The 15965-nt window shown below is 35.7% G+C and overlaps 1 protein-coding gene across 1 annotated transcript in view; it reads right to left on the reverse strand.

The window, feature by feature from the left end:
* Window positions 1-15965, reverse strand: part of LOC138704383 (farnesyl pyrophosphate synthase-like) — a 46688-nt gene that overhangs the window by 25839 nt on the left and 4884 nt on the right. The window contains exon 3 of the mRNA XM_069832212.1: window positions 9322-9462. Coding sequence (XP_069688313.1) covers window positions 9322-9462 — 141 coding nt within the window. The remainder of the gene's footprint in view (window positions 1-9321; window positions 9463-15965) is intronic.

The following is a 15965-nucleotide window of genomic DNA, read 5'->3' on the forward strand; positions in this document are numbered from 1 at the left end:
AAACATGTAATCTAGTTTGATATTTACCACTGTGGATGATATTCATAGACTTAGAACTGCTCAAGATGGATAAATTATATATGCCGAAATACAGGGACATCATTTTATTTTTACTAACATTTTTAATATTAACCTGTCTATACCTTTAGAGAACCGGAAACACCGCTTGCTCCCCCCTCCAAGATTGGAGTCCGATGATACTGGCGTAAAACACAAATCACTCTACTAGGTATAGGAAGGAAGAAAAGTAGTTATTCCATTTACGTAAACTAGGAAATATCGTGATTCAGAGTTTGATAATTTTCATTAGGTTTTTCTTTAATCAAAGTACAGTACTGTATTAAGAATAAGTGTTTTTACTCACGAAGTGAGTTATCCATGCGAACGTATTCATTATGCGGTGCATAATATACTGTCTACAGCACATTAGCGTACAATATAGAGAAAGAACTTAAATTGAAAAATAATCATAATATGAATATTTAAACACAATTTTGAAAATGGTGGCCGTTGATTTCGATACAGGCTTCAGTTCTTTTGTGCATATTATCGCACTATAGACTATTGCATCTAATTCCAATTGCCAGTTTCGTCCTTCGTACTAGTAACTCATGTTGAAATAATTCTGTACCTACTCTACGTACTGTAAATTCAATCTTCACTTCTGCCCGACCCGAAAATATAAAATTACTCAGACATGCTATCTACTGTCCGTCCAAGTGGTTATGCCGCAGGATTGTATAAAGGGAGGAAATCACGTGACAGTTAATTACTTAACGAGGCCCTTTTATTTAAGTTAAATTAAACAGCTGTATAATATTACGTAAACGTCAAATTCCTAAGAGAAATTAATGTTTTCAGAAAAGAGCTAAGACAGCCCAGCTTTTACAGAGGGGCGAGCAGAAGCAGGTGGGGGAAATCGGGATGCGACGTAGGCAAACGGACAGTACCTGTGCGAAAATATGATTCAATATTGAAAGCTCTTTCGTCACTGGAAAACGCGAACATATTTCTGGAACGTACTATACTCAGTAACTCTGTACTGCTTACTTTCTACGGTCTTGGTTCTGCGTGGAGTTGGAACTTCTTTAGTAGATGGGGTGGGAGTGAAGTACATTCAAAAACTCAGCTACAATAAAAATTGAAGTAAAAATAAAATGGTGTCCCTGTACTAGAAGACGCGGGAAAGAATTTTTCGTTGAGATTTCAACTGACAAAAGGTTGAGTCGTTAGTACTCCGCCAAGCAAAGACACTCACTAAAGAAAACATATATTTTCGTTTCGAGTTTTTTCTATCCTTTCCTTAGACTTTGGGCTATCGATTAAACATTTTACAGGGCGATTGATTGAGTATCATAGTAGGTGCAACGTGATATTTGTTTAACGGAGTGGGAGAAATCGTATAATAGAGCCTTACATTAAACAGGGTATTCCGAATCTCACCGGGCCGGTGGACAACAATGAAGTCACGCTGCAGCGAATTAGGAACAAAACTGCTGAAAGAATTGATGGCTGTCATGGCCGAGCCCCTACAGCCCAGGCTGCGCAGAAGTTTTAGAGTCGGGACAAATTGAAGCTTGCGTCCGCCGCCATGTTTGGGGAGAGCGCCGGCTGGCACACATCCGCATATCCAATGTTCAAGGTTTAAAATAATATGCTTTTTTTTATTTTTTAAACCAATCGGAGTAACTAAATGAAACAAAATCCCGTTGAGATTTAAAGCGACTACGTTGTGGATATAATTCAAGTTACCGTTGGTATGACGTGAAACGAAAGATGACGGAAACAATTTGATAATATCAAAGACGTTGTAGTTATTTGACATCATTTTAGAGCGAATAAAAAATACAAATGCATATTGTAAGCCAGTTCAGGTGAAAATAAAGTTATGTATTAGTAGTCTATTACCTGTTATTCGTAAAACACTGCCAGCTATATATTGTACATTACATAAAACAATATATATCCTACTATGTACATGATATGTTTACCTTGATGTAGAGGAGAAACGAACAATTTGATCTGCTTTCATATTGTATAGTATAATACATCTGTAAAATAAAAACATGCACACTAATGTTCTAGTTTTAAGATATAAATACCATTCATTAGCTTATTATCATAGTAATATAAAATAAACTTTACATGCAGGAATTACTCCGTCAAATATAGGTACTTGAAAACTGATAGGCTATATGAATTTTAGGCCTAGTGTACAGAATAAGAGCTTCCTATTGATTCTTAATTAATAAGATGGACTTCCTTAAATTTCTTACAAATTTATGTAAATTCATGTTAGAACTTTTAGGTGTATGGTGACATCTGATCTTTATGTATATATGGTCATTATGGTTAATTTAACACGTCTAAAAATATTAATATCTCTGCTTCCATACCCGTAAAAAAATATGTAAGCCTATTGTTTTATTTTGAAAATATTGGCGTAAGTACCATTCATTAGCTTATTATCATAGCAGTAATAGGTCTATAAAATATACTTTACAGGCATTAATTACTCTGTCAAACAAATTTTGAAAAAATATGTGGATTTTAGACCTACATTGCAGAGAACAAGATCTTACCTATTGATTCATAAATAAGATGGATTTTGTTAAATATTGTCTTACAATTTTCTTGTGCAAACTCATATTGTAACTTTTGGCTGTGTGGTGACATCTGATCTTTATGTACATATTTATGACCAGTTTAACAAGTCTAAAAATGTGATTTTCTGGGAACTCATTTTCTAGAATATGTTCTTGCAGTTGTGGAAAAATTCTAGAAATGTTCAATTGTTGGATTACATTGTATTTCACACGATCTAACACAGGGCCCTTGGGGAGTATGCTATTGTTATCTACCAACATCTGCCTAATCGCTACTTCACTCAAGCGGCAAATTTTTATAACCTCAGATGATGGTATGACAAGACCCCCATTATTCTTTCGTAAGAAAAATGTGAGATTTTGTTCACTGATGGTACAGTACCATAAAGTGATTCTTCACATGTTTCACAATATATTTTCTTACTAATTTGTTTCACTACAAAGCCAGCAATGTATACAATTATATTTTCAGAATATTCTGACATTGATAATGGTGTAAGGATGAGGGGGCTGTAAATATTGTCTACAGTTGGCTGTTCAAGAGAATCATATCGCCTCCGATTTTCAAAACACCGTGGATCATTGTTAGATACAATCATTTGTGGCTTGTTACTCCCATTCCATGATAGCAATCTTGTAGGCCTGCCATCAATTTCCACGGAGTTTCCAGTACTTTTGTTTTTCACTTCATTAATTAGTAATAAACTCTTATAAGCTGCCTTGAACTGCTGTACAGATGGGTTATTGTTATGTCCAAGCTTACTTCGAACCATGCCAAAAATAATTCAATGTGGTCTTGGCTAAATTTATAGGTACCTATGAAATTTAGTTTTTTCGTCTCAATTAATTAATTGTAAATATTTCTCAAGGCCCTACATAGTGATAGGAAGCCAATAATGGCAGTCTTTCTCGGGGTCTGGTATAAAGGCCTCTCTTCTATGTCTTTTAGACCAAGTAAGTATGACTCTACGAAGTCTATAAAACTGAACATTAGACTTCCATTCCTTGCAGACATTACACTCTTATACCCTTTGCCAAAGGATTTTTTGAATTAAGGACATCTAATATCTTGTCAAAGAACAAACAGAATTCTGCTGTTGGTTCTGCCCCCTCAAACTCTTTTACTTTTAAGTCTGAACATAGAAATAGCAGAGCATTTCCAACAGATGCACTTAGCACTTGTACTTTCATTTTCTGTTGTTTGAAATGGACGTGACGCTTTGAAAGTTTATTTGCAAGAGTAAGGGTTTCATTTGTTTGTATTTGTTCTGATCTGTCTATATACTTCCACTCAATAACATTGTCAGTTAGATCTTTTAAAACTTTCATTTCGCCAAACAAATTCCTCATTAATTTAATCATATGACATGCATTCAACATCAATTGTATACTGTAGCCTCCTATGTCGAAAGAAGTGTCTAAGTCTTCTGCATTGAAATTGCAACCTAGCTTGTTTGCCATAACAATATTACTGTTGAGACCATCACAGGTCACTGAAACAACAGTTAGTTTGATACTTTGCAAGCGACTTATGCACTGTTTAATTAAATTCGCTCTCAAATCTGCTGTTAGACCATTAATTTCAAAAATAGCCCACAGGAATTTTCCAGGCTGCATTAATTCCCACTACCATTATTACAAAAACTTCTTTTTCCTCCTCCATTTCACTTAGGCATATACCATCGCCTAAATCAGCATAGCCTGTGAATGCGCTACCATTCCATTCGATGCATTTTCGAATAGACATCTCATCAAAAGTAAGTGCTACATAGAGAGGGTGAGATGAAAGTGCTACCCGATCTTCTAAAGCTAAGAAGGCTTCAGGTGTAAATCCAGGATTTCCACGTATTTTGTTAGGCCAATTTCTTAGTGTGTTAACATGTGGTAGAGCCCTATTTAGGCACTGTCTAACATATTCGTATGCGACTTGTGAATAGAAATTAAGTGTTAATGCAAATTTTTTTAAAGTGTCTGAATATTCTCCACTTTTTGTCCCAGATCTCTTGATTAAACCAAACATTACTTCAGAGAAATTGTTCTGTAGAACCTCTTGTGTATGATCATTAATTAGATTTTTATCCTTTAGATCTTTGATAAAGGTTTTAAGGGTGGATATCACTTCGCTTTGCCTGTCACATTTTCTTTTGCAGTTAATATTTTCCTTCCTCAATTCTCGTAACTATTCGTTCTTCTTTTCTATCATATTTTCAAGTAATTTAATACGTTTTCTAGGACTCTCGATAATGCTATAATTGTGGTCTGAATATACATCATGATCAGATGTATTATAAGAATTACTGTCGGGGCTCAGTATATTTGTTTCATGTGGAATTATTGCTTCCGTTTTTCTTTTCAGAACTCTCCGAGATGCTTTTTCAACCTGCAAGAATAATATTATACTAAGTTTATTAAGAATTTATAAAAGCGATAATCATTTATTCATGTTATAAAGCAAAGTTATTAAATTATTAATTGCAAATGTAAATAAGCTATTAATATAACACTGTTCAACAGTTTACCTTTTGTAGATGGCTTCGGAAGTTAAATAGAGACGGAACTGCATCGTCTTTCAAAAGTTTCTTTCCTAAAGATATTCAGAAACAAGACTTTTCAAAATGGGCAGAACATAATTTGTGGTTCCGAGTTGGCACGAATTTATCCCGTTTAATTGCTGTCAGCCACTTAGCCAGTAGATCTGGCTTATTTAATGGGAACCTGTAATTAGTAGCATTAAGTTATAAGTTTAAACAAGTTTATTAGAAGTATTTTGAAAACTTAATATTCAGAACAACGCTTTTTTGTGTTAGATATTCGTCTTTGTCTGTAGCTATTATCTCGGTACATGTCCAACTAGGCTAAGCAAGCAAGAAAGAAATTGTACGGTAATTATATTACTGTACTTACTTGTGCAGAGAAATTCCAGATCATTTCTTGTACGTGTATGTACAATTAAACGCTGCACACGAATTCACCATAGTGAAAGGCACACTCAAATTTATTACTTAGGCGTAGAACTTATTAAACAATAACAAACCTACACGATAGCAACGTGTATCTCTAACTTGTAGGAACACATTCACACTTCGAAGATATTACGCATTTTTAAAATACACTAATTGTTAGAAACGACTATTAATGTACTCCATCACTGACTAAAAAAACTGAACTTCCTATTAACTTTAACTTTAATGCACTATAAAAATAAACAATACAAATTAACACACTATTAAAAGTAAACACAAATGAACACGTGAATCTCCATGTGTTGATAAAGTGCTTCCAGATCCTTCCTTGTACGTATACGTACAATTAAACGTTGTACACGAATTCACCATAAAGAATGGCACTAGTCACCCAATTAAATTCAATTAATAACATCTACACGTTAGGAACGTGCATCTCTAAATTGTAGGAACACATTCACACTTCGAAGATATTACGCATTTTTAAAATACACTAATTTTATTATGAGAAATGACTATTAATGCACTCCATCAATGGCTAAAAACTAAACTTGCTATTAACTTTAACTTTAATGCACTATTAAAAGTAGACAACACAAATTAACATACTATTGAAAGTAAACAATACAAATGAACACATGAATCTCCATGTGTTGATGCTTGATAAAGTGCTTCTACTCCCAAAACATGGCGTCACGCGACCCTGCGCTAGAGGTTTCAAATTTGTACACGACATCAGCGCCAATTGTGTGTCTAGATATATAACTACAACGTCTTTGGTCATGGCGACTGTATAAGTTGTTGTCTGTGCGACGCTAGCAAAATTTCCGTGCTGCCATCTCGTTCAAAGAAAAGAGCATAAACAATTTATTTCTTGAACCGGTAGTAATAACTGGTCCGTTGACATGTTCGCTCATAAGCCATTAACATATTGTTTTTACGTTGTGCTCATTACAAACAATACAGCAGAGCTAATGCAGAACACACCGCCATGACACAACAGTGCACGATGTCATTCGTCTGCTAATTCCCGCCCTATACAAGAACCAATCAGATTTACTGATGGCGGCTGATGGAGACTGCCACCACCTTTGCAAGATGATGGCACCGGTGCGACACCGGTGGAGCATCAATGACGTCATCGGTGGAATTCGGAACACCGTGATGCCATCGGATTGCTCACCGGTGAGATTCGGAATACGCTCAAAGGAATACGTGCACCGATCCCTTACGATTCTTCCCCAACTTTTACGAACGTGAACATACATCACTAGGGCAAGGCATTTAATGACCTATAAATTGGTAAAAAATGCAAAATAAAAATGCATTTATGACCTAAAAAATACAAAAAATGACCTAAAACAAAAAAAAAAGACCAATAAAAAGTAAAGCATTGCCAATGAAAATACTTTTAATTACTCACTTGATTACTGAACTACATAAAATTAAAAAAAATACATGTTACAGTACCTTGTATTGCAGAAAATTAATTTCAAGTGCACTTTTACAACAATTTTGAATTGCAGTTAACAATCAAAACTTGGCGGAGATTTTCAAACAAAAATGATTGTCTATTGTCTGCTAGTACCGACTTATAAATGGAAAAGCTTCTTTCTACTTCAGCGGAAACAATTGGAGCAAACTGAAAGCAAGCAATATCTCCTGGATTTAACTCACAGTCAGGAAGAGAAAAATTTTCACCAGACAAAGCTCTGCCAATTGAACACAATGTTGTGTACCCCCTGTTCTTGCTTAGACAGTTTTTCATTTTCATTGACACTGCATCACCCACTTTACCACATGCACGGCTCAAATCATTCACCACTTTATCCACTATTTGTAGCTGTTCCACTAATGTCACTTGGGATTTTTCCAGTGCAGTTATGACATCAGGATGGAATCCAAAATTAGTATTTATGTAAGAAAGTTTACCAGCAATTTCTTTATCAGCTAACAGTTCTTGCGCCTTTTTTTTATTGACACTGACTCACCATTATCAAAAGAATCAACCACTTTCTTCACAACATCGAAATTCTTGCAATAATAACTGCAAGCTTGGAGCCATGTTCCCCATCTAGTCAAAACAGGTGAAAATGGCAATTGGATTTCTGGAGCTTCTGTTTTGAATGCTGAAATTCGAGAGGGGGCTTTCAAGATACTTTCTTCACGAATCCAATTAATTTACCCACTTCAGGAAAATTTGCACGTACTTCTTCCACGACCCGGTGTAACGCATGCGCTAAACACGTCACATGTACCATTTTTGGGCACAGTGCACTTAAAGAAGCAGCTGCTTTCATCATGTAGGGTGCTGCATCTGTTATAAAAAGCAATACATTGGAATTTCGAATCCCATCAGGCCATGGTCAAATACTAAGCTGATCGTTGAGTAGTTGACTTTGTCCAGCTGCTCACAATGTAGTAGAAATTGTTCTCCAGGGCTGTATGCTTCTGAAACTCCAACAATAACATTAGCTACATAACGGCCCATAGAGTCTGTTGTCTCGTCAATGGATACGAATACATTTCTTTCTCCAATCATTTCTCTTATTTTTTTTTTCAAAGTTTTGTCATAGCACCGAGCTATGTGTGTTCTTCTCAATGTTCTGGGATCTGGAATTAATTTTCCGGTCTCCTCTTCTAAGAAAGTTCGCAGCTTAGGATGATTCAGTTTGTGAAGTGAAATATCAGCCGATAGAAAAGCTTCACATAGTTTCTCACAAAATGAAGAAAAAGTTGAACACGTATCCCCCAGAAGAATTTGCTGTAAGTTTACACTGGATTTATTTTCAAGTTTCTGCAGGCCACGTTTATGTTTCTCCCGTGACATGTGTTGTTCTATCGTAAACTTTTTTTCAGCAGCCACTCTCACATCGCAGATCTTGCAGATTAAAATACGACCGTCCGTTGAAAAAATATTTTCTCCATATTTTGAAACAAATGCCTTTAATTTAACACTAGCACTTTCCTTTACTTTAGGCATTTTGCTCTTGACCTGTTCACACAGACGACTAGAAACAACTGACCACCTCAATTAACAGCATAACAATGCCAGTTTACCTGGAGAAAGGAATCTCTGTGGGAGTGTGGTAAATTCCTAGAAGTGGGCAAGTTCATTATGGCTTGAAAACTAGGGGTACAAGCTAACATACGCTCTAAGAATTTGAATAAAATTCCTAGAAGTGGGCAAGTTCATTATGCACATACCTTGAAAAATAGGGGTAGAAGCTAGCAAACATCTACTTAATTCCAAGAAATTGTATCGACAAGGAAAATATTGAATTATAATAAAAATCTCAAATGAAATACAAATAATGTCACAGCCTTTCTGAAAAATGTAAAAAATGCTCAAAATGACCTAAAAATTGCTACAAAATGACATATCCGTAAAGAAGTTAAGAAAATGCAAAAAAATTCCCTACCGAATTGCTTTTATTTAACCCGGTTTTTAATGTCATACATTTCCATATATGCTAGCAATGTTTAAACCTTCATAAGAAAAAGATGCAAAATCATTAATTGCCTCGCCCTATACATCACCAAACACTACTGACGTGATCACAGCGTTAGCCGCTTAGCGGGCGACCAGGGTGCGAAAACTCTCTAGATTGTTTCAAATAGTTCACATAGCCTGTATTTTTTTTCTTATGAAGTGACATTCCCAAATTATAACCAGCTAAATCATTTTATCGCACCCGAAAATCACAAGGATATATTGCTCGTTTAATAGTATACGTATAGAATTTACATACCATTTCCATACATACAGCCATTACTATCGACAGTCGAATGCTCTCTGGTGTCAGATCTTGTTGTGAAGCTAGGATTTTGTATGTTCTGATGAATGCTGATCCTCGTTTAAGTCTTCCTCCAGGGACATGGTATCTGATTACCTGAAAGGTTTTAATTGGGAGTAATAATAGTGAGATAAGTTGGAGATGCTTGAAGTCTTTTTGACGAAGGAATTCTATCTTGATATCGAGAGCGCCAATAAGATGGGCAGGATTTTATTTGGTTAATATTGAGAAGCTATTAGTGATTTGTTCATGCTGGGTATTGTTGGAGAACGGAAAGGAAGTTGGGAGTTTAAGCTAAATGGTTTTAACAGTCTTGGAGAGAACACATACATACATACATACATACATACATAAATACATACATACACATGCATACATGCATATATACATACATACATGTGTTCTGATCATGGGCAGGTCTTTTACTGCAAACCCAGAATTCTCCATTCTTTCTTATTTTCTGCTTCCTCTTAGTCTCCACATATGATCAACATATAATGTCGTCTATCATCTGATACCTTCTTCTCCCCAATCTCTCTCCCGTTCACCATTCCTTCCAGTGCATCTTTCAGTAGGCAGTTTCTTCTCAGCCAGTGAATTCATAAATACAAAATCAATCGAAGCGAATATGAATAGAGAAACTCGTATTAATCAGTTTGAGTAGCGTTGATCGTTATTGAACGGGTCTACAAAATGACTGGCAAGGAAAGCTCACCAAGTGATAATAGATGTTCGTAACGATTTTCTCCTCCCCCATATTTTCCATTTGAAATAAGAAACCTACCTTTGAATTTATACATCCGGAGAAAATCTAGTTTTCGAGATATTTTTTCAAATTCTTCAATCCATAGCTATGACAGCTAATGTAAATATGTAGTTCTATGTGCCTGGACATATCAGGCAATAAATACCATCTAACTACATACCGTACTGTCAAAACCTCCGTAAATAATATAAGTTATGAAAATGACATACCAAATACTTAATATTCATGAAATTGACTATACAATAGTTTATGATGAAATGATAGGGAAATGTAAGCTTATCTGAAATTAGTAACTGTACTGATCACAGTAGTGGAAATCGTTGTAAAAATACACAATATGCCAATATGCAGTGGAACTTTGCACTACGAACATTTCAGAAAAATAAATTTCTTAGAGTAGTTCTGTACATCAACGCCAAAACAGAATTCTACAGGAGTGAGGAATTTATAAGATTTGTTGTCAAGGTACTGGGCTTTATTGCAGCCATAGTTAAATTATATATTTACATATCTAGAAGATGTAAACTGATTATGTGTTAAAGACTAGAATTTTATCACACTATCTCTTTGATGCAATATAATATTCGTGCCAAGTAACAAAACACTATAAGAGAATTTCTGAATGAAATTTTTCCATGGCCTAAAGCCATAAACGTGAAGAGGCTGAACAGTTTTTTTCTCTTCCCTACTTCCTTCCACCTGAAGACGAAGGGAGAACCACCCTTCGAAACGTTGTGTCTTAATTTTTTGATTGTGACAACCAGCAATGGAAAAAGTCCAAACCCCTCACCTAAACCTGAACAGTAGGAGTTGTGTGCTTTGTAATTGTTAACACTTCCACTTTTTTATCTTCTGGAGTTATTTCTATAGGCTGTCTATCTCGGTAACTGGTCCACGAGTCTACAAAAAAAGAAAAAAAAAAAGAAAGAAAAAAATGATACGATGACAGATAGATGGAAAGTATGCTTCTTGAAACTACTTGAAGAGGTGAGTTTTCATAAGATTCCTGACTTTGAGGGTAATGCATAAACATCTGGGGCCTTAAACTTTTTCTTCTTCACGTTGGCAATGGAGATAGCCTATGAGACTAATATGAGTGTCAAGCGATTGTTTTGAAAAATCATATCTCGAAGAGATAAAATTAGAAACGATATAATCAGATAGAAAATGGAAGTTAAGAATAATATTGTAGAGGATATTTTCACAAAACAACTAATATGTTATGGGCATATGATGGGAATGAATACGGAACGATTACCAAGGTTGGCATATGATTGGACCCCATCAAGAAGAAGAAAAAGAGGAAGACCTACGACAACATGGAAAAAGGGCATTCTGGAAGCTATGGAAAGAAGACAATTAGGAGAAGACCTATGGAGAGATAGAGGGGAGTGGTACCTTGCAGTGCGATACATTTATCAGTGACTGTAAATTAATATTTGGCTGTCAGAAAATGTCAAAAGGCATTGTAAACTGGCTAATATATATATATATATATATATATATATATATATATATATATATATATATAGGGTAAACAATGGTAATTTCGTGATAATTTCATGAAAACTAATTTAAAATGCAAATGTGTAAATATATCCTTATTCCGATTTTTTCATCTCAAAGACGATAACTTGCTGTACAAATCTGGAGACATAAAAGATTGGATACGTTCTTGAATAATGTGCCAAAAACCACTTTTACAACTTAAGCTGAAAAGTTGGTTATTTCGTGATAACCTTGGTAATTTCGTGATATTGCATTGATAATTTCGTGAGAGGTGGAAGAATTGTGGAAAAATTCATTAAATTCAAATAAAATTCTCATTTATTGTTACAAGACTTCAAACATAGTAATTCCGTCTAATATTCATAGCAAGAAAACATAGAAATACATATCAACATATAATAAGAATGAAATCAAAGTAAAAATTGAAGTTGAAAAGGGATCTTCTTTGCCCTGAAAGGGTGAACACTTTTATTACGGACTTTACTATAGCCTATATTACTAGGGTAACTCCAAAAGTAATGCATAACGTTTGTTTAAAAATTATATTTTTGTCCTACAGCTTTGCTATTTTCACAGAATGTAGATGCATCCTTAAGGAACAAAATGTCACTTTTCCACATAATCCCCGTCCCTTTCAACTGCCTTACGTAACCTAGGAACGAGGGCCTGTAGACCAGCACGGTAAAAGTCTGGACCAACACGTCTGAGCCATTCTTTAGCAGCGTGCACAAGGGAGTCATCTTCTAACCTTGTTCCGCGAAGGGATCCTTCAGTTTACCGAAGAGATGGTAATCGCACGGTGCCAGTTCAGGACTGTAAGGCGGATGTTTCAGTGTTGTCTATCCGAATTTTCTGATCTGGTCTGTGGTCTTGTGACTGACATATGGCTGTGCTTTGTCGTGCAATAGCAGAACATCCTGCTTCTCCCGATGTCGTCGAACACGACTCAGTCGAACTAGAAGTTTCTTGACATTTGCAACATACCCGTCAGAATTAATGGTGGTTCAGTGTGGCGTGATGTCCACAAGCAAGGGTCCTTCTGATTCGAAAATCACAGTAGCCATAACGTTTCCTGCCGAAGGTGTACTTTTGAATTTCTATTTCTTTGGTGAATTTGCATGACGCCACTCCATTGTCTGCGTCTGTCTCCGGTCCAAAATGGTGGAGCCATGTTTCATCTTCTGTCACAATTCTTGCAAGTAAGTCATCTAGCACTTATCATTGACACTTAGCATGATAATAATTCAAACAGAAGCTACACTGAACCTATTGCGTCTCCGTTTTCTTTTTTGTTATCACTTCTTGTCTTCAGATTTCTAAAATTCCTATTGTAATACAATTTTTAAAATAATATAAAATGTAACACTTATGCCCGTGTGCACCATTCTCGATTAAAATTTGACCATGTTTAAGTCGGCACTTGACCATCTTCAACGTCAATTTGCGGAGTATCAATCTCGATCAAAGTTAAACAAGCGAGTTGATTATGATCAAATTTGATCACGAGTGTGGGACCGATTATCTTTAATTGAACATGGTCAAGTCGAGAAAACCAAAATGGGAGCACGATTTGACGTGCTTGATGGAATTGAAGATGAAATGATGTATCTTGAACACGCACATCACTGCGGAAATAACAGACTTGGTGTTATTGTAGAAAGAGTAAGTTTGTAGATGAATAATACAAATGTTTTTTCTCTCAAAATATTCTAACGTTTTATATATGTTTCTGCTTTGGAAGATCGGGACTTTACTTGAGGAAAAAATATTATTTAGGCCTAATTGTCCAATTTTGTTAACGTAATAATAAAGTAGTTATTCTATGCCGGTAATAATATAGCAAAACTAAATGACCATTTTGTAGAATGTGAGATTATCACTTATTAGCTATAGATTTGCCGTTTGAAACTATTATGACCTACATGACGTTTTGGACAATTAGGCTATTTACGCTTGAATTAAAATAAATTAATCGGATACCTTCCTTTCCCTCTTACTCCAAAATTCCAACCTTGTGAACACAAAATAAATGGAGAAATTTCAGAACAAGGATAATTTCCTTTCCCTCTTACTCCAAAATTCCAACCTTGTGCACACAAAATAAATTGGCACTAAAAACTTCCTTTTCGTATGCATGATGATGCGTATTCGACATATACAGACGAATTGCTTTTTTTTTTCTTTTTTTTTTTTTTTAATTTTAAAATAATTGTTAGCGAGGTATCCGTATACTGAAATTTTCCCAAATAAATTATTGGCACTGAAATGTGTGTTTTCGTAAGCAAGATGATGAGCATTCGACAAACACATAAAAATCTGCTCATTTTAGTAGCCTATTTCAAGATAATTGTCAGTGAGGTATCCGTATACTGAAATTTTCCCAATTATTATCAATAATATGAAATAACCTTTGTATAAATTACATTAAAATTATGTGGAATTATGTAAGCACGTATAACTCATGTGAATTGTGAGGTTAAATCTAACCAGGTAGCCTGCTTTTCTCTCAGAGAACTTCCGTCAGTACTTTTATTCTGTAATATGGATGCATAATTCCTGACGAGTTCTAAAGGAATTCCCACTTCGAACTGAGAGAAGTTCGGTGCTCTTTTCTTTTTTTCTTCCATGATTATTGAAACTTATTTGAAAACTGCGAAGATGTTGGAAAGCAGTCCGGCAAACAAAAACGAAGCGATAATTGACAGAGTGCGTTCGTTCGCTTTTTTATACGCGGTAACCTAGCGCTCAGATGATTCTTCTCAAGCGAGCGTACCGTCAGCCGACGGTACTGAGTTGATCGAGGGAAAATGTCGGTGCACCGCATCTGTAACTTGATGATTGTCAAGAATTGACCATGTTTCCATGATTGCTGATAAACGGGCTAGATGATCGAGAATGGTGCACAGGGCCATTAATGCTCAACAAAATTTCGCCTCAAACAGCTAAGATTTCTGTCAGTAAAGCTAAGCCTATATGGCGACTACAGATGTATCTGAAATTCCAAAAACATTTCCTAAAATTTCATGAAGATACAATAAATCTTTGTACCAAATATCATATGCTTACCTTTAGTAATAAGCCTGTAATGTAATTACAAACATTCACAAAATTTGTACGCCTGAGAAGTCGACGCAAACTTGCTCTCTCCAAACATAAAAGCTCACTGAAGCAACTACAATAGTCACACAAAGCTTAGCTGCATGTTTCTGGAAACTGGATAACATATGCAATCCCTTGGCGGAAATTTGGATCTCGTAGCACCATTGGTTAGTTCACAAAAGAGCAAAGAAAAAGTATCACGAAATAACCACTGCCACGAAATTACCAATGTTTATCCTATATATATATATATATATATATATATATATATATATATATATCGAATGCTACGCCTTCTCCAAATGTAGAAATTTGTTTCAAATGGAAGGTATGGGGGGGAAAAAATCGTTGCAAAAATCCATTATCACATGGTGAGCTTTCCTTGTGAGTAATAATAGTTCAAGGTTGGAGTTTCCCCACAATCTCCATTTTTTAAATTATATATTTCCCTATCATATATCTCGCAAAGCTATATTTATGTGGCGATGTCTCTTATATTATACCCGAACTCTAATAAATAAGAAACCCTTCCCTCCCAAACAATACTCCAGTCTGCAAATAAACAGTCTGTCTAGACATAATTATTCAATATGACAGACACGCAACAACTCCGTAACAAATCATTGGGGCCAAAATCTTAAGTCCTGTTCCACAATCTTGTAGACTCCATGCCGCGCAGAATGGAGGCAGTTGTTGACGCAGGTGGTTTGTGGACGAGAAATTAGTCCCTACCACAGGTGTTTTTTTATATTTATTTATTTATTTATTTATTTACTTATTTATTCATATTTAATGTGCTTCCGCTTTTTTATGAAGTGAAGCAACTGTTACATGGGCAGGGCATGTAGCACGTATGGGCGAATCCAGAAATGCATATGGAGTGTTAGTTGGGAGGCCGGAGGGAAAAAGACCTTTGGGGAGGGCGAGACGTAGATGGGAGGATAATATTAAAATGAATTTGAGGGAGGTGGGATATGATGATAGAGACTGGATTAATCTTGCTCAGGATAGGGACCAATGGCGGGCTTATGTGAGGGCGGCAATGAACCTCCGGGTTCCTTAAAATCCTGTAAGTAAGTAAGCAAGCAAGCAACTGTCACACAGGCCTGCAAAATTTAATTCATTCATGCATAGTGTTTTGCCTAAGGGCAGGTCTTTCACTGCAAACCCAGCTTTGTCCAATCTGTCCTATTTTCTGCCTTCCTCTTTGTAATCTTTTACCGTG

Source organism: Periplaneta americana, chromosome 8 (genome assembly GCF_040183065.1).
Source record: "Periplaneta americana isolate PAMFEO1 chromosome 8, P.americana_PAMFEO1_priV1, whole genome shotgun sequence".
Lineage (NCBI taxonomy): Eukaryota > Metazoa > Arthropoda > Insecta > Blattodea > Blattidae > Periplaneta > Periplaneta americana.